The 24,200-nt window shown below is 41.4% G+C and overlaps 1 protein-coding gene across 1 annotated transcript; it reads right to left on the bottom strand.

The window, feature by feature from the left end:
- Window positions 1–564: 564 nt before the first annotated feature.
- On the bottom strand, window positions 565–20,843 carry fez1 (fasciculation and elongation protein zeta 1 (zygin I)). The gene is made up of 10 exons (XM_083686996.1): window positions 20,764–20,843; window positions 17,824–18,200; window positions 12,206–12,305; window positions 6,711–6,797; window positions 6,360–6,525; window positions 4,699–5,000; window positions 4,056–4,136; window positions 2,315–2,390; window positions 1,930–1,995; window positions 565–1,520 (listed from the first exon to the last, which is right to left on the bottom strand). Exons 2-10 carry the CDS (start codon window positions 18,159–18,161, stop codon window positions 1,504–1,506), a joined length of 1,233 nt encoding a protein of 410 aa, XP_083543122.1. The 5' UTR covers window positions 18,162–18,200; window positions 20,764–20,843; the 3' UTR covers window positions 565–1,503.
- Window positions 20,844–24,200: the final 3,357 nt, after the last annotated feature.

The raw sequence follows: 24,200 nt of genomic DNA, 5'->3' as shown, positions 1-24,200 counted from the left end.
GACATCATGATGCTCCAGTCAGGTAGATCACTTGTGGCGTTTTGCCTTTTGCAATTGGGTGTACATACTTGCCCTGTATTTTCTATAGGAGCAGTCCCAATCTAGTGTTGCATTGCCAAACTTCCAAGTCTCGGTGAGAAGAAAAACTGGAAGCCAAAGTTAGTCCTACTCTAACCACTGTGTGTAGGGGTTTGTTATCCTCCCTTCTTTGTGGTGTATGTCTAGCCCTAACCACTAGAGGACAACAAATGGATGGAGGAACCTCAACCTTTTACTTTTACTCCTGTCTCAGCTGTATTTAGATCATCTGAGGAAGTGGGACAATATAAACATTTTAAAAAGAATAGCAGACACCCCCCCCCCAACCCCAACCCTAACCCCCCCCCCCCACACACACACACACACACACACACACACACACCACACACCTATCCCCCCCCCCCCCATAGTTAAATCTATGAACCTGCTAAATCATAGAACAGAACCTACAAAAATGTATTCATATATACTGTCTGAGAATTAAATGTTCTTGATGCATAGAGTAGATGGGAGGTCAAAAGAAATAGACTTGCTGGCACATGTTCTTAGGGTAGCATGTTTATTTGAACTTGTGATTAGCAATGTAGTATTCACCTACATGGCTCAAAGGAAGTCATAAATATGTATGCCTTATTCAAATGAGCTCATCTCATCAGTGAATGACAGTCATGAAAACTCAATGATATAACTCCACGTGGCAGAATGTGGTGAAATATACAATGTTTGACAGTAAATGAAAGCATAAAATGAACAACAGTGTCATGACCTATATGAAATATTAGATACAAGTTAAAATAAATGACAAAGTTAATCCAACATTAAAACTTACTGCACCCGTAATCAATGTTTCTGAAACGAAGCTACAGTACTAAAAGGTAAGTGGCTTTTGTATTCAAGAGTTAGATTCATATGTTTATGTTCCTGAATCATGAAGACATAAATGTTCGGTCCAGATTTACTACTTGTAAGTAGAACATGTCATTTCTCAATAACCTATACAATGGGTCAGCAAACAAAATGGTATCAAACTCAAGCCCCTCGGCCTGAGGTAAAAAGAAAAAAAAAAAGAAAACATCAGTGTAAATATCTAACAAATCATCTCTGTAAGAAAAGAAAACAGAAAACAAACTCATCCCTGTAAAGACGTGGTCAGTAAAAGCTTCTCATGCTCTGATTAGAGATCAGTTAGTCAGTCCTTTAGGGGGGAACAGTTGCCCCATACAATAGTATTCAGGCACCGGCCATTTTGGTTCTGGCCTGACCTCAGTGTGCAGGAAGGACAAGGTGAGCTCAGCAAAGGCAGTAGTTTTATTAGATGAGTAAGGTACAATGATTTAGATGGTAACAATCCATGGCTGATAATGAAAAGGGGGGACTCATGCAGCTTGGACTGTGGGAGTGGAGGGTTGCGAGATTGAAGGAGCCCTCCCTAAATTCTCCGTCAGCAGGCCATGGCTTTTGTCTTTAGGTGGGACACAGCACTAGAGATAAAACATAACAAAAAACAAGGAAGGCTTTATAATAATTATTATTATTATATATTATGTAATCATCCTAACACTATCTTCAATCACCATCATCAACAACAGTACACATTAAATGAGCAAATATGTTATTTTGGGTCAATATTTTCTCTAGTCAATTAACAAGGTAATGTGTTATACCACAGTACTGTAAATACTTGCCAAAAACCTATACAAACCATATTTAAAGATGTGGTTGCATAACAGAATTAGCAGCAGGAACTACTAATTCATTATCTGTAGACTACTACCGTACCTGATACAAACTTACTGTAACAATGATTCCCATTTTGACCATAGAATAACACCATAGTACAAATAAGTCATGTTAAATGTTGCCTTAAGTGTTTCTAAATCGAATCCATACCTTTTAATATGTAGTCAGTTAGCAGTGTAGGCACCTTCTCACTGTCCTCCTTCATGGCGTAAAGAACTGTGGAAATAATACACACTAAGATGGTTTTCAGCACCTGGCAATAGGACAACTTTTCCAATAATCTTATTAGCATCCTAGCATCCTACTATAAACTTAGTTATTTGATAGCCCTGCATCCTACTATAAACTTAATTATTCGATAGCCCTGACCCTGCAGATGACAAATAATCAAATGTAGTATTCACCTGTGCAGCATTGTATGCTTCTTGAGCAAAACAAGCCTACTGTAGTAGGGTTCATCCAAATTATAGGTGATGCTATAGGTGAAATAGAGTTAACTTATAATCTATTTAAGCTTCTCAAGAGGCCTACTTACTATTCGTGAGCATCTGAAGGTCGTCTACAGATGGAGGGGTTACTTTCTTCTCATATGGAATTACTGTGTTTAGATACTAAACAATGAAGAGGAGAGGAAAGACAATAAGGGACGTAGCACAGCAATAAGTGAAATACATGCTAATGATACACAGTGGCTGGCAGATGTGCATGCTAAATGTTTTTTTCATTGCCTTGAGTGACCAGCTTAGCACATTAGTCCATTAACTCTCAACATTATTCTCAATGTAGGGCTGTTCATTAGCCATGTGTCAAAAACAGGGATTCTGGTGTAGCACAGTATAGTCTCTCAAGGCAGGCACAGGGTACTCTGCATGCTCCACACTCCAGAGCCGGTCAAACACAGCTTGTATAATGGTCATTGAGCAGTCAGAAGTGGGTGGGCTGTTAAGGTTCAAAATGATATTACTGACAGTCATAGCACCAATCAGATATCAGAAGCAAGCACATCCTGTTCTGAAATTAAAAACTTCAAACAAGCCGGCATATCTCTGACTCAAAGAGACATCTCCACTGCTAACTTTTTTGTTCTAGCTAACTAGCCAGCTTCCATTAACAACTCCTGGACTAAAATGAAAAATAACAGCATGGGGGTTTCAAGTTAGAGCCAATCACATTGGATAATTTTTGGGGGTCACCCTAATGCCTGTGTAAGCATGCAGTACATACAGTCGGTACATACGGGTAGTTCCTTTGTTACATCACGACCAGGCCCCCCCAACAGTCCCAGAGGGGACAGAAACTTCTATCTCCCAATGTTTCAGCATTGAAACAGCCTGGTTTTCAATACTTGATTGCTAGTCATTTTTTTTATATTAAAATGCCCAAAAGTTGCTGTGTTGAATTTGGGATTTTGTATTGTTTTTAATTGTTACAAGGAGCCATAGAGATGAGCCCAGTTGCTGCAGGTAGTTAGGAGAGAGCTGGCCATGCACAAACTGCATGATTTGATCCTTCCTGCACCCACTCTGCATGTATGTATTGAGAAGCTATTTTCAAAGACTTGTGTGCGGAGGTGAGCACAAAAAGACAAATGACAAAAGTTAGTATTAACAGTGACCTCTAACGGCCAGTCCAAATGCAAGGAACAAATTCCTTGCATTTGTTCAAACCCTGAACAAATGCAAGGAAAAGGGTTTACAACTCGTTAACCAAGTGGCCAGCAACGGCCTGGATATGGAGGGGTCACTCAAAATGGCGTGATTGTCAAATCTATATTTTCTGATTACTTGATCATCGGTAGCATCTTGAACATCTAGTATCAGTAAAACTGTAACAAGTCCTATATATTGTATCCCCCCGCCACCCCCCAAGTATGGTGCGCCACATCCAACCCTGGTGCAACTTTTCCAGGGGCCTATGTGCATACGTCTTTTTTGAAAATTGAGGTGTGACGTGTGAATATCGTATTTGCATAGTTTGTAAAGATGACAAACCTCTCTCTGCGAGCCAGGCGCAGGTAGAACGCAGAGGTGTTTGTTCAAATCGTCACTTTTGAAAATTGGCCAAGAAAGCAAGTCGGGCTCAAACCTCAGATTACACTTGAGTAGGCTATCTGCTTGTACCCATTTGAAAATCACCCTGTTAGTCCCCAATCCACAATTCTGTGTCTATTTTACTATGGAGAAAAGGTATGTTTTTCATTACTGTGTAATGTAATGCAAGTTTGATTGGATGGCACCCATAGCCTTGTCTTTGACAGTGTTGATTTTTGACCTCACCTGTTTGTCAGTCCCTGTGCTTCCAAACGTCTGTCTGATGCCCGTCTGCAGGATGTTGGAGAGGCCCTCCATACTGAAGCGCTGTGCAAAGACAATCAGGACTGTTCTGAGTACCATTGTATAAAACACAAGACTGATGGCCAATTTTACATTGACTGGAAATTTGAACTATCACCAGGCTATTCATACTTTGCCTTTGTACACCATGCGATACTATAACAGTACTAGATCTAACCAACATAACTTAAGACAGGTAAACACAATTAATGGCCATAGGTTTGTCTGTACGTCACTTTGAGTAAAGAGCACCTGTTAAGTTATTAATCTGTTACTGGATATGACTGAACTGGACTGTGCTATTACTGTATGGGAGTGGTCACTTCCTCTTTGAGTATTTGGTTCTTCCAGTAAGTGCAGTTAGGAGATAATGGCCTTTAGATCCATTATCCTTGTCGATGTGAGGGAAAGGGCTCTGTTTGGCTTTGGGAATGCATCTATACAGCATGCACATGAACTCTTTAACACACAAAGAAACACACACACTTCCCAACATACTCACACACTCCTGCTCTCTCTCTCTCTCACACACACACACACACACACACACACACACACACACAAATCTCTCTCCCTCCGCTCTGACCTTCATGGGCATAGATCCTGTTTTCTCAGTGCGAGCAGTGGTAGCAACAGTAGTAGTAGTTGTACTACTCTGCAGACTGAGGCCCTTGTCCCTGCGCCGGCGCTTGCTGCTGTCTCTCTGCTCCCTCTGCCTGTTCTGCACCTCCATCAGGGCTGTGATGAACGTGTTCTTCACCTCCTTCTCAAACTCCAGCTCATCGCGGCGTGCCAGCTGGGTGACCAGCTCCTCTGAGTACTCCCTGATGGCCGCCTCCACCCGACACAGCAGCTCCACCAGGGAAGAGCTGGGCATCAGACTCAGGCCTGGAGAGAAGGGGAGAGAGGCAAGTAGACAGGTATACATATTGGTGCAAAGAGATTCAGTAAGCTGAATACAAATACAGTGCACTTTGCTTATAAGAATCACTGATGACAATAAACCCAATTAATTCAAGTTGATTGCTGCTGTCGAATCGTTTTTCCCATTTACAGATAACTAACTGACAATTTCTCCCAACATGACTGAGAAATACCCTCACAGACAAAGCTGTGGCCTACTGTACACTCATAAAAATGCAAATACTGTTTTATTAATATATACCCATACAAATACTTTGTACAAATTAATACACATACTGTACCCTTACAGTAATATACTGACAGGCAGGCAGACACACACACACACACACACACACACACACACACACACACACACACACACACACACACACACACACACACACACACTCACATGCAGACAGGACTAATAAACATGTGAGTCACGCATGGGAGCCACATGGTCAGACAATATGTCCACCCACAGGGAGCCTTCTGTTGTAGAACAAGAGGTACCATTGCTCTCTGTTACCAACTCAGATGAAATAGACTGCTGCAGCTTTATCCAGTTATTGTTTCTTTTTACTATTAGAAACTAGCCCTACTGCATCTTGTACCGAGGGACTCCTTTGACCAGGGATGCTGAAGGCTTCAGCCTTAATCTTAGGGAATGCAAATCTGTGAAACATGGTGGAAGGGGGTGTTATGGTTTGGGCATGTATAGCCGCCACTAGAACTGGCTAATTTCTGAAGTGTACGAGTATAAGCAAATTCCTCCAAATTCATTGGATGGTGCACCATCATACAGTAAGACAATGACCCAAAACATACCAGCATAGCAACTGGGGAGTTTTTCAGGACCAAAAAGTGGAAGGTTCTTGACTGGCCAAGTCAATCTTCAGATTTAAATCCAATTGAACATGCGTTTCATTTGCTGAAGAGGGAACTTAAGGCAAAAGACCCTAAAACAAACAACAACTGAAGATGGCTGCAGTGCAGGCCTGGCAGAGCATCAACAGAGCGTCTGGTGGGAACAATGGGTCACAGACTTCAGGCAGTTATTGCATGTAAAGGATTGTCAACCAAATACTAAACATGAGTGCTTTATTTGGACATTATATGATTTTGGAGCCCTGAAATATGTTGTACTTTCTTAATGGAGAAATCAATCTGAAATTTAAAAAAAAAAACATTGAATTAAAGCTGAAAATATCTACTTTGACTCCATAGCAATTGTTTGATTTCAAATCCCAACTGTTGGAATATAGAGCTAAAAGAAGAAAACATGCTTCCTCTTTCCAATACTTATACACTGTATAACAAAAACTTTTTTGGGGAGCCCCCTACCTTCATAAGAGCAGTTGTTGTTGGAGGCCTGAGACAACTGTCGGATCTCCTCCAAAAGAGATGGGTTGGTCTTAGGTGAGGAGTGGCCACTCTCCTCCTCATCCTCTTCTTCTGTCTCTCCAGGATCTGGAGAGTTCTCCATCATCTCAACAATCTCCTCAATGACCTTGAAAAGAGAGGGAGGGAGAGTGGGGAGCGGGATGAATACCATACTCTCTAATTCAGAGGCACTCAATGATCCAATGCATCTCCCTTACTAACAGCAACATGTCAGTGTTATATATTATTTACATTCAGCATTGTAGACTATAGTTGAAGTGACTGCAATTAACTGCATCTGTCTGTAGTCACCTGATCAGCTGTGATGAGAGGCTCCTCACTCAGGCAGTTGGCATTGTCATTCTTCTCGTTCATCTCCTCTTCCTCTTTTTCATGAATCTGGAGAATGTGAGGGGACATGGAGAAAAGTAGCCATTCACCCACATGAGTGTTAGCTTTCGCATCTTAATATAGGGAAACAGACAGACCACAGAAATCCATTCGGCCATTCTAGGATTAGTATTAGCATGTTAGCATTGGAAGCAAATAACCAATTCGCAAACGTCACGTTTAGCATGTCAATGACTAATGACAATGACTTGTGCTTTATTTCTGATAGGGCGTAGGAGGTATGTAGATATTCTGTCCCTTAATTCTTGCTCTTCAAATGAAAGGACAGCTTCTTTATAGCATTAACATTCATTCTGCACTTGAGTCTATTCTATTTGAACTGACTTATTTTTTGACTGACCCATAAAAAGATGTTCATTGATTCTATGCAATTCCAGCAAGGACATCAGGAATAGGCAAGACCAAATGCGCGAAGACTAAATGCTGATAGACTGTTTTTTGCTGTGGGAAGCTTATAGCTTCCTAGCGTCTGAGTGTCTGCATATTGGCCCAGACCCATTCTTGGCACTGACTCTTGTGTATGCAGTTGAGTGTGACAGAAGACTAGGGATAGGGGAAGGGGGGGGGGGGGGGGGGTAGAATGGGTGGTTGAAGAGTCTGATTCTGAATGGCAATCATTTGGCAAAGATTTTTGATGTCAGGTGACATAAGCAATTAGTCCCACCTTTACTTGAACACACTTCAGAGACACAACAAGGTACAGTTTTCCCAGTCACCACCTCCCGTCAACAGAGGACCTAAATATTTAGTTTATTCCATTCATTTGAACAGTTATTACAAGTATATTCTATCTACTAGGTACTATGTACCACCAAAATTGGACAGCAGAAGATTGGAAAAACGTTGCCTAGTCTGATGAGTCTCGATTTCTGCTGCGACATTCAGATGGTAGGATCAGAATTTGACGTAAACAACATGAAAGCATGGATCCATCCTGCCTTGTATCAACAGTTCAGGTTGGTGGTGGTGGTGTAATGGTGTGGGGGATATTTTCTTGGCACACTTTGGGCCCCTTAGTACCAATTGAGCATCGTTTAAACGCCACAGCCTACCTGAGTAATGTTGCTGACCATGTCCATTTATGACCACAGTGTACCCATCTTCTGATGGCTACTTCCAGCACGATAACACGCCATGTCACAAAGCTCACATCATCTCAAACTGGTTTCTTGAACATAACAATGAGTTCACTGTACTCCAATGGCCTCCACTGTCACCAGATCTCAATCCAATAGAGCACCTTTGGGATGTGGTGAAACGGGAGATTCGCATCATGGATGTGCAGCTGACAAATCTGCAGCAAATGCGTGATGCTATCATGTCAATATGGATCAAAATCTCTGAGGAATGTTTCCAGCACCTTGTTGAATCTATGTCACAAAGAATTAAGGCAGTTCTGAAGGCAAAAGGGGGTCCAACCCGGTACTAGTAAGGTGTACCTAATAAAGTGGCCGGTGAATGTATATATATATACACACACCTCTCTCGATATACCACCATCTCTTGGTTTCCCTGTGCCATATATTTTTCAATTGTGCTGTGATGCCTCATATAGTTCCTGAAACGTTCAACTCTTAGAGCCTACACAGATTTTAAGCTAAAAATGAATATTTTTGCTAAGAGTATGATTATATTGATTAATGATTCAAGTCACCCAATAGTGCTTTTTGTAAGGTTATTTTTAGATGAATATTGTTTTTTTCCAGCCACTCCTGAACCCTAGACCAAAAGTCAGACACAAGGGGGCAATACCAAAACAGATCTATTGCTTCAGTTTCCTCACTACAGACTTGCGTAGTGGTGATTGTTCAATGCCCCATATGGTGAGCATTATTTTGGTTGCAATTATTTTAAACAGTATTTTAAATTGAAAAAAGCGTAGTGATGACTCGGTTGTTGTTTTACATATTGATTAATATACGTGATGCCATGGGATAGGAGCATCAAATATCTGTTCCCAGTATTCTTCTATCCTATATGGCACAGTGTTTTTGACCTTGAATGAAACTGGTACACTTCCATCTTTTTCAGCCATTTGTGATTTTTAATGTGAGGCATCCTTACCCTCTCCTTGTCCAATTTTCCTCTTCCAGTTTTGTGGCACGGCTGCAATCAGTTGATTGTAACTTTGCATTGAGCATAGAGTCCAATATACTTTTTAAATCAATTTCAATTGATTGGACATGATTTGGAATGACACACACCTGTCTATATAAGGTCCCACAGTGCATTTCTGAGCAAAAACCAGGCCATGAGGTCGAAGGAATTGTCCGTAGACGTCTGAGACAGGATTGTGTCGAGGCACAGATCTGGGGAAGGGTACAAAAAAAATTCTGCAGTATTGAAGGTCCCAAGAATACAGTAGCCTCCATCATTCTTAAATGGAAGAAGTTTGGAACCACCAAGACTCTTCCTAGAGCTGGCTGCACGGCCAAACTGAGCAATAGGGGGAGAAGGGCCATTTTCAGGGAGGTGACCAAGAACCAAATGGTCACTCTGACAGAGCTCCAGAGTTCCTCTGTGGAAAGACAACCTTCCAGAAGGACAACCATCTCTGCAGCACTCCACCAATCAGGACTTTATGGTAGAGTGGCCAGACGGAAGCTACTCCTCAGTAAAAAGCACATGACAGCCTGCTTGGAGTTTGCCAAAAGGCACCTAAAGGACTGGTCTGATGAAACCAAGATTGAACTCTTTGGCCTGAATGCCAAGCGTCATGTCTGGAGGAAACCAGGCACTGCACATCACCTGGCCAATACCATCCCTATGGTGAAGCATGGTGGTAGCAGCATCATGCTGTGGGGATGTTTTTCAGCAGCAGGGACTGGGAGACTAGTCAGGATCGAGGGAAAGATGAACGGAGCAAAGTACAGAGAGATCCTTGATGAAAAACTGCTCCAGAGCGCTCAGGACCTCAGACTGGGGCGAAGGTTTGCCTTCCAACAGGAGAATGACCCTAAGCACACAACCAAGACAACGCAGGAGTGGCTTCGGGACAAGTCTCTGAATATCCTTGAGTGGCCCAGCCAGAGCCTGGACTTGAACCCGATCTAACATCTCTGGAGAGATCTGAAAATAGTTGTGCACCAATGCTCCCCATCCAACCTCACAGAGCTTGAGAGGATCTGCAGAGAAGAATGGGAGAAACTCTCCAAACACAGATGTGCCAAGATTGTAGCATCATACCCAAGAAGACTTGAGGCTGTAATTGCTGCCAAAGGTGCTTCAACAAAGTACTGAGTAAAGGGTCTGAATACTTATGTTAATGTGATATTTCAGTTTTTTATTTTTAATAAATTAGCAACAATTTAAAAAAAACTGTTTTGGCTTTGTCATTATGGGGTATTGTGTGTAGATTGATGAGGGAAAAAAATGACTTTAATCAATTTTAGAATAAGGCTGTAACATAACAAAATGTGGAAAAAGGGAAGGGGAAAGTGAAGGGGTCTGAATACTTTCCAAATGCACTGTACCTAACTGTCCTCTGTTGTCCCTTCCCTACAAACGTTTTCCCTATCCCAAAAAATGCCCTAAAACCTCCCATTCCGGATTGCCCCTCTTGTGTCATCATCACTTTCCAACCACTAATTGCGTAATACTCCAACTGTCCCATATATAACCATGTTTGCACCTTCTCTATGGTCACTAGCCTAAAAGCCAGAAGTTATGCCATGTTATGAGATGATTTCACTTCTCAAGCACATGACAACAATAGAAAGGGGCAATAAACAGAAAACAAAACAAGAATAGCCAACAAAGGTAAAAAAATACTAATAATAATAAATAAATAAGAAAACAAAGAGAGAAACAATATCAACAAGCCAGTAACAGTAACAAAAAAAAGAAAATAATAAATAAATAAACATCAGTCAACGCCACAATCTTGCTAGTTACCACAATGACAACAACAGCTACATTGACCTCAACACCAGCAACAGCCAACGGTACATCCCGACCACTGCCCTTTTTGGACCCCGTTATTCAGCCTGGAAACACAATGGTGTTTCCCTTTAACTTGAAATTGTCATTTGTGAAAAATGTTTCTTATCTATACCCACAGTATACTGAACTATTGATAGAGAATGAAGTGTTAAGAGTGGTCCAGGTAGTGGTAGAAAGAGAGAAGTGTTGTGTGGTTTGGAATTCATCTGCTGTCACAGTATGGCAGGGTTACTCACAGCCAGGTAGTTATCTTGGGATCCCTGAAGAGTTCGTTGTTGATGTATAATTTATCTAAAACCAGCCAGACCTTCATGTTCTGTAACCTAACTTGTTTGAGAATTAGATATAGTGTACGTCGTCTCCATGATTTCCCGGGGATATTGTTCATTGATAGAGTACTTTGTTCTTTTCAGTTCTCTTCCTTTTTGAAGCAAGGCCACTTTCGTCTTGTAATAGGTAGGCATGACAACATTTGTCATGGTTTGTTGGGTACCTTTTTGCCAAAGCGATGCGCCCGTTGAAAATCCAGCTTTTCAGCCTGCTCCACTGACATCTTGAATTGTACTTTCATTAAGGTGTTTACTTTGTTTTCCGTCGCCATGTAATCCTCATTGTCTCCCTCTTCCACTCCCATTATGACAATGTTATGCCGCATACTTATCCATGTTAAATCCAGTATTGTAGTTTTCTTTTGCTTGTTTTCGTTTATGAGTTTTTCCATTGTAGTTTGGAGGGTGGTCATCGTGGTTCTTATGTCTTGAAAGTATTTGTTGTTATATTCTACTCTGACCTTGAGTGACTCTATATTGGCCATCACCCTGGGGAGTAGATCAAGCTTTTTCAGTTGTTCGTTCTTGCTCGCCAATAGTTTGTTCTTGAATTTTGAAAATGTGGTTGGGAAATCCTCTTCCATAATTCCTCTGTTGTTGGTGTGTTTGTTAGGCCGCGCTTCTTCTACTTCCGCTTCTTCTTGCCTCTAGCTCTGCTATCTCATCCAGTATGTTGTTTTTTTCAATTTGATTGCTAGTTTTCCATGTATCAAACAATATCTATAGGATGTGTTGTGGAGATCAGCACAACATCGCTGCCATACCTGTCACCTTCTCTATCTCACCCCAACAACAAAGTACTGTTTGGTTTTGAATGGATAGGTCTTGGCCATGAACTAGAATCCAATCAATCCTCAAAAAGGTCTACAATTATGTTGCATCTACATCTAAAATGTAGTCAATGTCAGTCAAAAATAAAACAAACATGTAGACATAGAGCCTAAAAAGCATTCTTTCAGTTTGTATCCCAAAAATGTCATGATGCATTCTTATTTTGTCAGCCTAATAACTTGAAATACACTTTACTGTCCAGTGTCTTTTGAGAAGGTAAGGAGGGTTAATGAGGAGGTGCAAGGTAACAATGGAAGGTTAATGGAATGGAAATGGAAAAGGAAGCAGTATTACCTCCTGATCAGAGAGGTTGCCGTTGATTCCTTCTGAGTTGGGGTCGTCCCAGCTGGAGACAGAGGAGGGGATGTAGTTATCAGTCAGGGCGTCCCACACACTGTAACATAGCAGACAAACTCACTGATCAATGCTAGTAGCCAGGAAATAGACTCTTTGACAATGGCGGAAATGCACATTAGACCATATTTTTGTACATTTTCTGCAGCAAATTATAGTTCCAATGACCATCAGACAATGTATTTAGACGTCATCTCTGTCTTCTTCAATGTCTTCTTCTTCTACCCATCCTGACTCTCAGCTAGCTGACTCTGAATAATCTAAACAATCAAATCAATAATATAAATCAATATTGCATTACTGAGCTTACTTTTGAAGTAGCAAATGAGCAATGTGAACAAACAAAAATCACAGCTTACTACTCTCTTAAGTGTCTTTTCGGTACTCTCTTAGGTATCCACTGTGAAGAGATCTACATCGAAACAGCCTCTTACATCATTGTCTGCTGTTTGTCCCTTGAACCATAAGCACCACAGTCCAGTTAAGGGTTTTTTCTCAGTAAAAATGACACAGAAAACTCTTGTTTCCACCCTTTGTTTTTTCTCAGAGCTTGGCACGGTACCCTTGCTCTCCTCCTAGTGGCACAATCCAGCCATGCTGAGAACAAGTGCTCATTCATCAGAATGCTGACCTCATGGGTCATGCCACACACACACACACACACACACACACACACACACACACACACACACACGTTCATACTAAATAAAAGAAATACACACACACACACACACACACACACACACACACAATACCACACAGCATTCACTCCATTTGCCAAACAGGAACTAACTGGTACTGCACTGACCTGCTGTTTGAGTCAGTACCCTATGAGCATTTTAGAATTATTATTTTCTCGATTGCTAAGACACTTTTAATTAAACTGGGGTAAACACAACTCTCTACAAAAGACACAAAACTAAGTAAATCACGTCAAACAAAATTAAAACATTTGGTCACAGCTGATACAAATTATTCCCTTGAATGTGAAACTCTTCTGCACTTGTGAAAAACGTCTTTGCACAATTGTTCAATCAGCAATCAGTCCTTATTCATGTATAAAGGAGGTCACCTCTGAGTTGCTATTTGCAAGAATGGTAAGAGGCAGAGGGCAAGGACAAAGGAGAGGGAGAGGGTCCCATAGAAGAAGAGGAGTTCAGATGCGTGGTGGTGGAGTAGCTCAAAGGGGAATACAAAGAGCTAATGTTTCAGATGAAATTCATGCCACAATTATTACCATGTTGTCAATCATGGCCTTTCCATGAGAGAGGCTGAGCAGGTGGTCCATCCCAATCTCAGTAGATCAACTGTGGCATCAATAGTATGAATATTCAAGAATGACAAAAGGTAAGTTACAATGCTATACCACGCTGTATACAGTATACATTGTATACAGTACAATATGTGTCCTTCATGTGACCATCAAAATGTCACAGTTTGTACATATTTATTGAATTTATAGAATTCAAAGACAACCACACCCTGGTGACAGAGGTAAAGTCTTCACTGCGGCACAGGTGGCTGCCATCGTAGATATGGTTGTTGCCAACAATTCCATAAGATTGCGAGAGATCCAGACAGCAGTCATTCAAGATCACATCTTCACAAATGTCAACAGTGTGAGTTTGGTGACTATTGATTGGGTTCTTAATAGACACAAAGTGGGAATGAAACAACTTTACAAGTTTCATTACAAAGAAACAGTGACCGTGTGAAGGAGACTAGACTCCAATATGTACAGGTAAGGGTTTGACATGGTAATGCCTTTTCTTACAGTAAAACAGGGAAACGAGGGAGGAACCTCATTGGTAAGAGGGCCGCCGTTAATGTGCCAGGGCAAAGGGGTGCAATCATCACCATGTGTGTCTCCAGCGATGGTGTCCTTTGCAACATCCCTAGAACTGGCCAATACAATACAGAACGTCTCCTCACATTTCTTGATGCATTGCACCAGAGAGTGGTACCACCAGAAGAGAGAGGGCTGGTGAAGTCTGACATGTCCTGCTTCGTCATCATATGGGACAATGTTGCTTTCCACCACTCCCATCTGGTCCCACCCACGAATGATGATGTACTCCTTACCTCCTTTTCTAAATCCAATTGAGGAATTCTTCTCTGCGTGGAGGTGGAAAGTTTAGGATCACTGTCCACATGATCAGATGTCCCTCCTAGATGCAATGAATGCCGGTTGTCTGGCAGAGCACTGCCAAGGGTGGATGCGCCATGCAAGGAGATTTTTTCCTCGCTGCATTGCGAGGGAAAACATCCAGTGTGATGTTGATGAAAACATGTGGCCTGATCAACAAGAACGAATGGACTGAATGTGGTGTATACTGTATTTGTGTTGCCTTTTTTGACATTACTTTGTTTTTGCAGTGATTTGTTAGCTTGCTGTATTTAGTTTTATTGTCTGTATATACAGCATCATTGAATTTGTAAAGGACAAAATGGAAAAAACGTAAAATAAAGCCTTTCGTTTCTGGATATTCATGCTCTTGAGTGACATTCTTTTTGCATTGGTCATCTTTGGTAAAATAATTTGTGGGAAAAAGAATACAGCCCATGCTGTAATAATATGTTCACTTGCCTTTTATGGTAAATACTATAATTATGGTATAAACAAATGGCACAGACATATAAACGAGAATTAACCATGTTAGGGTATATTGATAGTAGTAGTTAGTATTTATTGGGCCATTGTGTAACAATTGATTGAAATATATCTGTAGAAGTCAATTAAATCACTAGTAAGAGTGTAGATTAACTGAAACACTACATAATAGTGCTCTGGCCAATTTATAGCAAAGTGCAGATGTGTGGTCTTCCCAAAATGTAGTCATGAGGGTGTCATTTTAAATCTGCACTAACCTGGTGGCGCACACAGTAAGGCAAAGCAATGTCTTACAAGAGGTTATAAATTCAAATCCCAAGTGAGGACACATAAAAAAGTGAGTAGAGTGAATTCAAATGTAAAATGTAATCCTGATTGTAAAAATGCTATCATATCAATGACACAATTGCTCAGATAAGTGAAATGTGGGGTAGGGAAACTAGAACAGATCTAAGATTCTTTCTTTTTTTTTTAATCCATTTGGTTAGGAAGTTCACATTCCATCAGTATTAGACTTTGAGCATTGTATTTACATAAATAGGCACCATTTTAAAAACTATTATTTTGAACTGTAAGATGGTCTGATGCTGACCATCAACTGCCAATGTTAATAAAATGTTCACTTTCAACCCATGTGCAATCATGTACAATGTTAGATGATGAGCATCAGATGACAACCTTAATTCAACGTTGAAAAATAACCATGACATAACAATGTCTAATAAACTGTTCATTCCAACCAACATGTGACGAACCAACAACCATCAAATAACATTGTCAATTGCAAAAGCTACAATGACAACATTGCAAAAGCTACAGAGCTCCAGCATTTGCATTTTGACATTTAAAAAACTTTAAAAAACAATACTCACAACCATTGTACAACATCAGTTTGGTTAGTTTTTGACTGGCACAGCTGTGACACAATATAAAATGCCCATGGACAAATGTAGTATTCTTGTTCTCAATCAGGTTTTTGTACCATATCATGTCTAGGACCCAAATTAGTCAGTCAGATGCCACCAAAGGAAATGGGTAAAATATCTCAATGGTGGACCTACTGCATTATAACAGCATAGCAATAGTGCCTCTGTTAAAAAAAAGAATGGCTGCTTGCTCAATGTTGTGCCAGTGGTTAATAGGTACAGCTCGACATTGCAGCGGTAGTCTACCTCAATGCCGCTGCTGCAGCAGACACAAGATGTGAAGTGCCTTATCAGCTTGCCTTCTCAGATAGATTGGCAAAATCAAGTTTATAATAGCAGCTCATGAATTACAGAGATGAAGAGTGGAAACGGTATAAATATCAGGGATTTTAACGAGGACCAAGCAATGGGACCAACACCTATCTACTCTCATACCGTCACACATTCTCTCAAGCGGGGGGAAGCGGGGGAAATGTTTTAGCGCAATCTGTCATGAATAAGCACGATTCAGCTTTAATAATGCAAAGTATTGCTTAAAGAATGAAGTAATGGATTTTCATGCGAGACAGGAGTAAGGATTTGAGGTTTCAGTGGAATTGAGACTGGATAGAAAAGTAGCCTCTGGTTGTTATCAGGGACATAGGAAGTATATTTTGTGAGTACTGCCTAAAATGTGAGGGGGGATGATGATGTCCTTGGATAAACCTTAATGTAGAACAATCATGTCTTCATGGCCACTTCCTAAAATGATGTCAGACATGAATTTTATGTAGTAGTCTGTCCGCGAAATTGCATATCAATTAACTCATAGCAATATAATGTGTTTCAGTTGATTCCACGCGTTTCAGCAGTAGGCTATATGGACACAGCATGCTGTGTTGCTGAGTTGTGTCGTTAATTTTCCACTCTGGCACCGCAAGTTCACATTGAACGTATTTCACATGATTGAAATGAGAGCTTTCATGAACTACTGTAGATAGATAGATACTGTAGATATATATGACTGCTCCCTACATCACTACAAGGAAATTGGGGGGCCATTTTCAAAACATTAGAATCCCTAACATTATATGATGCTGTTTGTAATTCTGTTGATAAGGTAGATAAGCAAATGAAACACAACACACACACACACACACACACACACACACACACACACACACAGCTCATTTATAACAATAGAATCCAAATATGCATCGTGCCATTGTAATAAATATCATCAATACATTTTCTTCAGTCGTAGGCACTGGGAATATGGATCAATAGGTGTACCCAAGGGCACCTACAACCAAGTTATTTTTAGAGCAAGGGTTTATTTCCACCCAATGTGAGAATGTCTGCATTTCCGCTTCAGAGGCTGTTGGCGAATGGGAAGTACTGGCTGCCTGCTGGTTGAGAGGCAGCAGACAGACCAACAGAGGAGCTGAAGCGTACAAAAATATGTTGAATAATTCACAACACAGCCCGACTGGATAGCATTGGGGTGGGTGGGGCCACACAGGTGATTGACAGCTTGTTTGTGTTGTGGTTGTGCTGGCGGATGGTTTGGTGTCTGGTGAGGTCAGTGATTGAAGTGACGGCATCGGTGCTGGATTGTTTGATATCCAGTTATATTATTAGGTCATAACAGTGTTATATCCATAGTAGTTATATCATGTACCAATACTTTACTGAGCCAATAGATGGCTGAAGTATTTAATCTAAAGTATAAATGAATGTGTTGGTGTATTCATGGCAGCGCTTGCCCCTGTCAATATGCCTTACAAATTGAACAAGCAAGAAAGCTATTATCAGAGATTATGGATTACCTTGGCAAGCAAGCATTGACCAATACCTTTTTTTGCTGATAGATGGTTGCTGTAGTATTTCATTGTATGAGTGCATTGTACAACCCAAAAGGCACACAGATATTCCTGTCTTTGTGGTTTTGTTTCATGAAGAGTTATTATGAAACATGAAAACAGTGCCTGAAAACTTAAGCCTACGTAAAAGAAACAAACAAGATGGTGGATGGCACTCACTCTTCGTCCTGCAGCCTCTCCTCATCCTCCTCGGTGTGCGCCTGGTTGCGCACAGGAGCCAGGCCCTCTGTCTTGGTGTTGTAGTTGTGGAAGCAGACATTGAGCTTCTCGTCAAACTCGTTGACCAGGTCCTCCATGGACTTGAAGCTCATCATCTCTGAGAAGTTCTCCAGCTCTGAGAAGTCCTCGCGTGTGATGGGGGCCAGTGGGGCCATGGGTGCCAGGGGGACGGTACTGTAGGGGGGTCGGCTGAGAGGCACAGCCTCATCCATGTCATCCATACGGTAGGGCCGGAGATCCTCAAACTCCTCATCCAGGCACACAAGCGGGGCCTCCATGGTGTCCCCAGTCACGAGTCAGCAACAGAAAAGGGAGCCCTGTAGCAGAGAAGGAAACTTGTGATAAGGCAACTTGTATTTCATAGGGTTTGCTGTTAATAATGGTAATATGGCCATTGAGCAGATGCTTGTTGCTAAAATTACATACAATTAACATATAGATTATATTCCATATATTTAACTATAGTATTAAATCAATTAAGCTATAGGGACCCATCCACTTTACTAAATGAATGATAAAACTTCAGACAATAAAGGAGAGAAAGGCCATCACAATATAGTGAGGTTATTCACACATCTCACTAAGCAAGTACCTGGAGTGTCTTAGATAGTGCCTTGCCACCTAATAGAGAGCATGTGGACAGGAAAAAGCATGTCTAGACAGAGAGGAAAGGACCCAGATGGGCCAGAAGGGGTACAGTTCCCTGAGGAACTAAAAGTAGTTTTGTGTCTTCTGGTAAACTGCAGGTAATTAAGCACCGCTGCTGGGATTTCATTGATGAGGAAAGGGATTCAGGGTCAGACACTCATTATAAAGACAATACCATGGCCATCCATTTTACTGTCCAATGAGCAATGCCTAACAAAAGAAGCATAGCCTTCAATTTCACAAAACACAAATCCAAATCACTGTTAAACCTATTTTAGGTGAAGATGAGTTTGTACATGTACAGCAGCTTGAGACCATGATTGTTAAATTCTTTACATTGCTTCAATTGCTGAACCGAATACTACAGAATGGTGTCAAACTGGCATGACAGCACAATTAGGTGATTCTTGAGAAAGACAAACACTGCAGTGAGGGTTGTTTGGCAAAGTTGTGCATCAGTCGGACTTCTGACGCAGTGTAATTACCGGAGTGAGAGCTAAATGTTGTCTTTGAAGCTTTACTGGATCTTGGCCTATAGTCAGGGAGTGGAGAGGAATCCATTTAAAGCTTCTGTAAGTCTCTTCCTGCCCATCACATTACTCAGCAAAGTGTAGCTTCATCAAAAGCCTCATATTCATTTTTTTGTCTCTAACTCCCCTCCCCCCTCTCTCTCACGCACACTATCTGTCATCACATTCCCTTCCTTTTCTGCAAAGAAGCCTCTGATGTCTAATTGACTTGACAGCCATGGTCAAGTATATGACTACAAGTCCCATACTCCCTCTACCAGCGAGAGACATGAATCATCCCCTGTCTCCATTATGTGACTCTGTTTGCATTTGAGAATAAGACCAAATACCATTTTGTGTAATCTTAACATAAATGAACCAAGGGGAATAAAATATGAGATACTGTAGCTACATCATGTGTCTCTATGGTAAACATTTACCACACATAAACCACATCTTTGTGGTATAAGGGCTATATCTTGGCATAGAAGTCAGAGGCAGGGCATCATGAGAGCATGATTCCAAATCACCTCCTCTACATTCACCCCGCTTTGAACTCCCCCAGGAGAGATCTGCCACACATTGGGCGCCATTGTTACCGGTGGGGTTTGAAGTGGGGACCTCTCTCATGAATGCCACAGACATAAACCATTCTACCAAGAGGGCATGCTCATTCTACGGGGGCTATATCTGTGCTTTGAAATTCACATGCAGGGCTACCTCATCACGAGAGTGTGATTCCTCCGCTTCACAGGCATAAAATCACAACAGCAGACTCAGAATAGTGTGTGTGTGTGTGTGTGTGTGTGTAAGAGAGAGAGAGAGAGAGAGAGAGAGAGAGAGAGAGAGATGCTTGACCTTCACCTCGATTAATGGACCCAGGTGTGTGGAGGTTACCCTCCCACTGTTTCCCTGCCACAGGCCAATCACATCCAGAAACCACCAGAACAACCAATCACGGCACCTCATCAGAGGTCATTTAATGCAATGGAACCAAATCACTGCCCCCATTTACACTGGTGAGGAGTGAAAAAAACACAGCACACTGACTGGAGAGCAGATCAATATGTGTACAAAACTGTTATACAGTTTTATATTGAGACAATTTTACTACATGAAATCAAATTATTTATAGGATTTCATTTTTCTCTCAGATTGAGAGAAAAATGAATGTTCTTATGGATGAGTGCCGCTATATTAAAAACATGAGTGGATCATATGGTTGCATTAATTTCAGAACAAACACATGTCCACTGCCATTTATTTTCATAAGACCTGTTGTAGTCACACTAAATATGAATACGTTTGCACCTATTACTGTCATTGGCTACATGAAAACATGCTTGTCATTACCTATGACATTTTGGGGTAAAGGTAGATTTCTAAGAGGACATTGAAATATATTCTATTTGAAATTCCATTCTGACATATCATTCACCCAACATATTTTTCATATGAATTGGATAGAAATGTTCCCTTGTTCAAATCACTATGCTGCTATTATGAAAATGGACATCAAGCACTATGCGCTTCTGAGGAAGAAAACACACAGGAAGGAGAGAGAGAGGATGATGGGAGGAAGAGATGAAGAGCAGGACCATGATCACATGAATGAGGGAGTGAGATGATGGAAACAGTGTTACAAAGAAGGTGAAGGGAGGTAAAGGGGGATAGATAGATAAATACAAAGATAGATGGATAGATGGATGAATAGATAGATTACCTGCAGAAGATGTGCGATGTGTGACACAGAGACGGTCCCCTCTAGGCAAAGCAGATTTGCGCTACTCCACCTTCCTCTGCAAATCCTCGCACTGGTGACCAAATAGCAATCACAGTCATTCCAGTGTGAATGAAAGAACAAGAAAGAAAGAGAAAGAGAAAGAGAGACAATAGTCGGTGCTGTTCTGTCCGTTCTATTTCACCAGTCGCTGTTTTAAGCCACTGCCCCCTTATCTGTCCTCTCGCAATAGCACAGCCTGTTGTTTTCGAATCAATAAGCAGCCAGCCCTACTTAGAGAGCCTGCGCATCACCACAGACTCTGACGGAATCATCCCCCTCTTCCACTCCTCCTTCTTCTTTCCCTCTCCCTTTGTCCACGCCTCCCTCCCTCCTCCCTCCCTCCCTCGTTCCACCCAAGCTCAAGTCACTCAATATTCATGAGGCTATAAGCAAGGAGGAGGCAGCTGAACTTTGTGTGCTGTAACACCATCCACCACCCCTTGCCAATGATGCTATTGTTTGCCCTAGCACCATGCCTGTAAATAGAGTGTGTGTGTGCCACTGATGCGGAACAGGGCTGGATTGAGGGGCCCTGATATGGGGTGTCTGTTAGCATGCCTGCTCACCAGTCAAGGAAGTGGGTTGACAATTTGGTTCCACCTCTGTGAAGTGGACATAGTGTGGTGCTGAGATGGTGTAAAAGAAGTCTATTCCGGCATTGCAAATGTATCTGTAAATATACAAGAAAATTAAGACAACAAAAGAGGCCAGAGAGACACAGTGAGAGAGAGAGGGAGAGAGAGACTGAGACTTCCATTTCCATTTCCACCCAGCAGCATTTAGTCTGCCATTTTCTAAATATTGAAGAGGAGAGTAACATAAATGATATGAAGAACATGGATGACTGCTAACTTGGCTTTTGTCACACCGACTGTATGAATTACTCACAGCTTCACACTCACACACACACACACACACACACAACGTAAACTTGTTCACACACACATTTGTAGACTCCTCCTCATTCCCAGCCCTGTTCCATGTCCCTAATCCTGGTTTTAATCTGCGGTTGGAGATCAAATCCCTTTTAAAAGCCTCACCAGCACAAGAATAGAAACACATGTGCATACTTAACAGTTAACACACTATTATAACATGGTTGCCACATACCTGTACTTAGTAATTCAGCCAGATATGGCCATCTATCTCTCCCTGGCACTCTTGCTAGCAGATTTGACATATTAGCAACAGTCTGTTTGGGGATAATTTCTAGTAAATTCATGTTTATGTAATATTAGTTTCAAGACCTTAACATGAGACATTGTCCCTGCTCTAAGGATAGAAAGTGAACAGAGATTTCCAAACAGGTGCTATGGTGGAGAGATTTATCTCTCTTGACATTTCCTTTAATCATATTCCATTGTCATACTACAGTCCATTTATTACAGTAGATTTAGAGATTTGGTTTGATTTGATTCAGTTCTGACATATGCAATACCCTCTAGTTTACCCCGACAAGAGCCAGGTTGGATGTGTTTAACAAGTTGCACACCTTTGACAGAGATTACATTTTGAACAAAATATAGAATAATTGGGATTATACTATAATGTTGCCTCCCTCTAAATTTTGGCCTGAGTGGCTTTCATTGGCAATCCAGTGTTTGATCAGTGTGTTGTATCAGGAGCCTTCATGGCCCACCTTTAAGATACATTGAATTCCACCTGTAATGAATGAGAGGTAGAGGAATATTTCATTGAATGTGGGGTTAATTATAATTATATATTAATATTTTATGAATAACCATAGCCAAATCATGTTTTTTTACACCATGGTCACCTGTTTGTGATCCACTGCTTTGTCCTTATTTTGACTTTTGTGTATATAATCTATCTAGTTAGCATTACAAAATGATTCACATTTTGGTATACAGTGACTTATGACAAACCAATTGAAGCTGCCTTGTGTTGAGAGCTTACAGTCTTTGCACATTGGCACACAGTATAAACGAGTCACACAGACGGAACAGAGAAAGAATGAGAAAGACAGAGGGAGAAAGGGTGTGATGGGGGAGGTTCTCTTTCATTGCCAAGCTCAATGGCAGAGATGACATCATCACTTAGGAGAAGCTGTGCCCACCTGCTGGGGTAGAAGGGTGTGTGTGTGGCACGACATCACACACACACACCCACACCCACACCACAGACACACTCATTACAGTAGACTTCAAATCCTATAATTTCACATTAGGAATGCACACCTCTAGATGTTTAAGTTTTTTTGATTTGAGGGGATGGAATGGCTTATATAATTTTAAAGTGTCCTCACACACACCTTATGTTCTTTGATGATGTGATATTACATTATATTTTCGGGCCCCTCTCTCTAGAATACAGCACGGATGTCTGGGGCCAACATCAATAACGACCTAATTATTCTCCATAAGCCGCCGCCCCCTCCCCCTCCCCCTCATGCATCCCACTACAACAAAAAAATAAAAGATGCCGACTGACACAGAGGCCTCTCGTTACCATAGCAACATGGCTTGCACAGCTGAGCATTGCACTTGCCGGTGGTTGCTGTGGTTATAATTGCAAGATGAGAAAGCTAGTCCCTTGACTCCCCACTAACCCCCCCCCCCCCACACACACACACACCCCTATATCACTCTCATATGTTTTAGACTGATAAAAATCACCAAATAAAACACACCATATAGTATGAGTCATTTTGGAACTCTGGAACTTACCACTGTCAATGGCAATAAATGACCCTTTACTACTGTGACCTCAATAAATTGCACCTTTGTCAATGTACTCCGGAGACCGCTGCACCACTACTTTGATTGAATAAGGGCCCTTATTACAATTGTATGTATGTCTGTTATCTCATTACACCAAGGGGAAACCATGCCTCTATACTGAGGCTTTACTTTGTCAATATGGCCGAAGTTCAAGTTTCTGTGGTTGTAACGTAATAGTGTGCGACAAGGCTTTGGCTCAACAGGCCCTGGTAGATATGTGGATGTCCATCAGAGCAATAGTCAATACTGAAGAACATGGCACGTTTTTTTTTCTCATTCCCAGGGCATCAGTCCTCAACTGATCAAGATACATTGGTCAGCAGCACCATTCGCTGGTCAATCAATACCAACAACCTGAGCATGGACGAGTTAGAAGGCTTCCCCTGGCGTTCTATTAGCTGCCTTTTATAATGCATCTATTTGTCTGTCCATATTCTAAAACAACATCTACAGTGAGTGGTGCACGGTGTGGTGTGCATGCACTTAAGCTGTTGGCCCAGGGGTGCATCTCAATAGTATATAGTTGCTCCCTACCCTAGTCTCCACCTCCTTCATTTACACTAACTTGAAGTCACATAGGTGAAAGCAATGGTGTGGGTGCGCCAATCAGGAATTTGCCTTTTAGTAACAATAAAG

The sequence above is a fragment of the Argentina silus genome, assembly GCF_951799395.1.
Source record: "Argentina silus genome assembly, chromosome: 2".
Classification (NCBI taxonomy): domain Eukaryota; kingdom Metazoa; phylum Chordata; class Actinopteri; order Argentiniformes; family Argentinidae; genus Argentina; species Argentina silus.
This window is presented reverse-complemented; position numbering and strand designations above follow the sequence as displayed.

Coding starts and splice junctions, on each gene's coding strand:
- fez1 (XM_083686996.1), bottom strand. CDS start 18,161: ATGGAGGCCCCGCTTGTGTGCCTGGATGAGGAGTTTGAGGATCTCCGG. Junction 12,306..17,823: donor GAGAGGCTGCAGGACGAAGA/GTGAGTGCCATC, acceptor GCTATGTTACAG/TGTGTGGGACGCCCTGACTG. Junction 6,798..12,205: donor GCAACCTCTCTGATCAGGAG/GTAATACTGCTT, acceptor CACATTCTCCAG/ATTCATGAAAAAGAGGAAGA.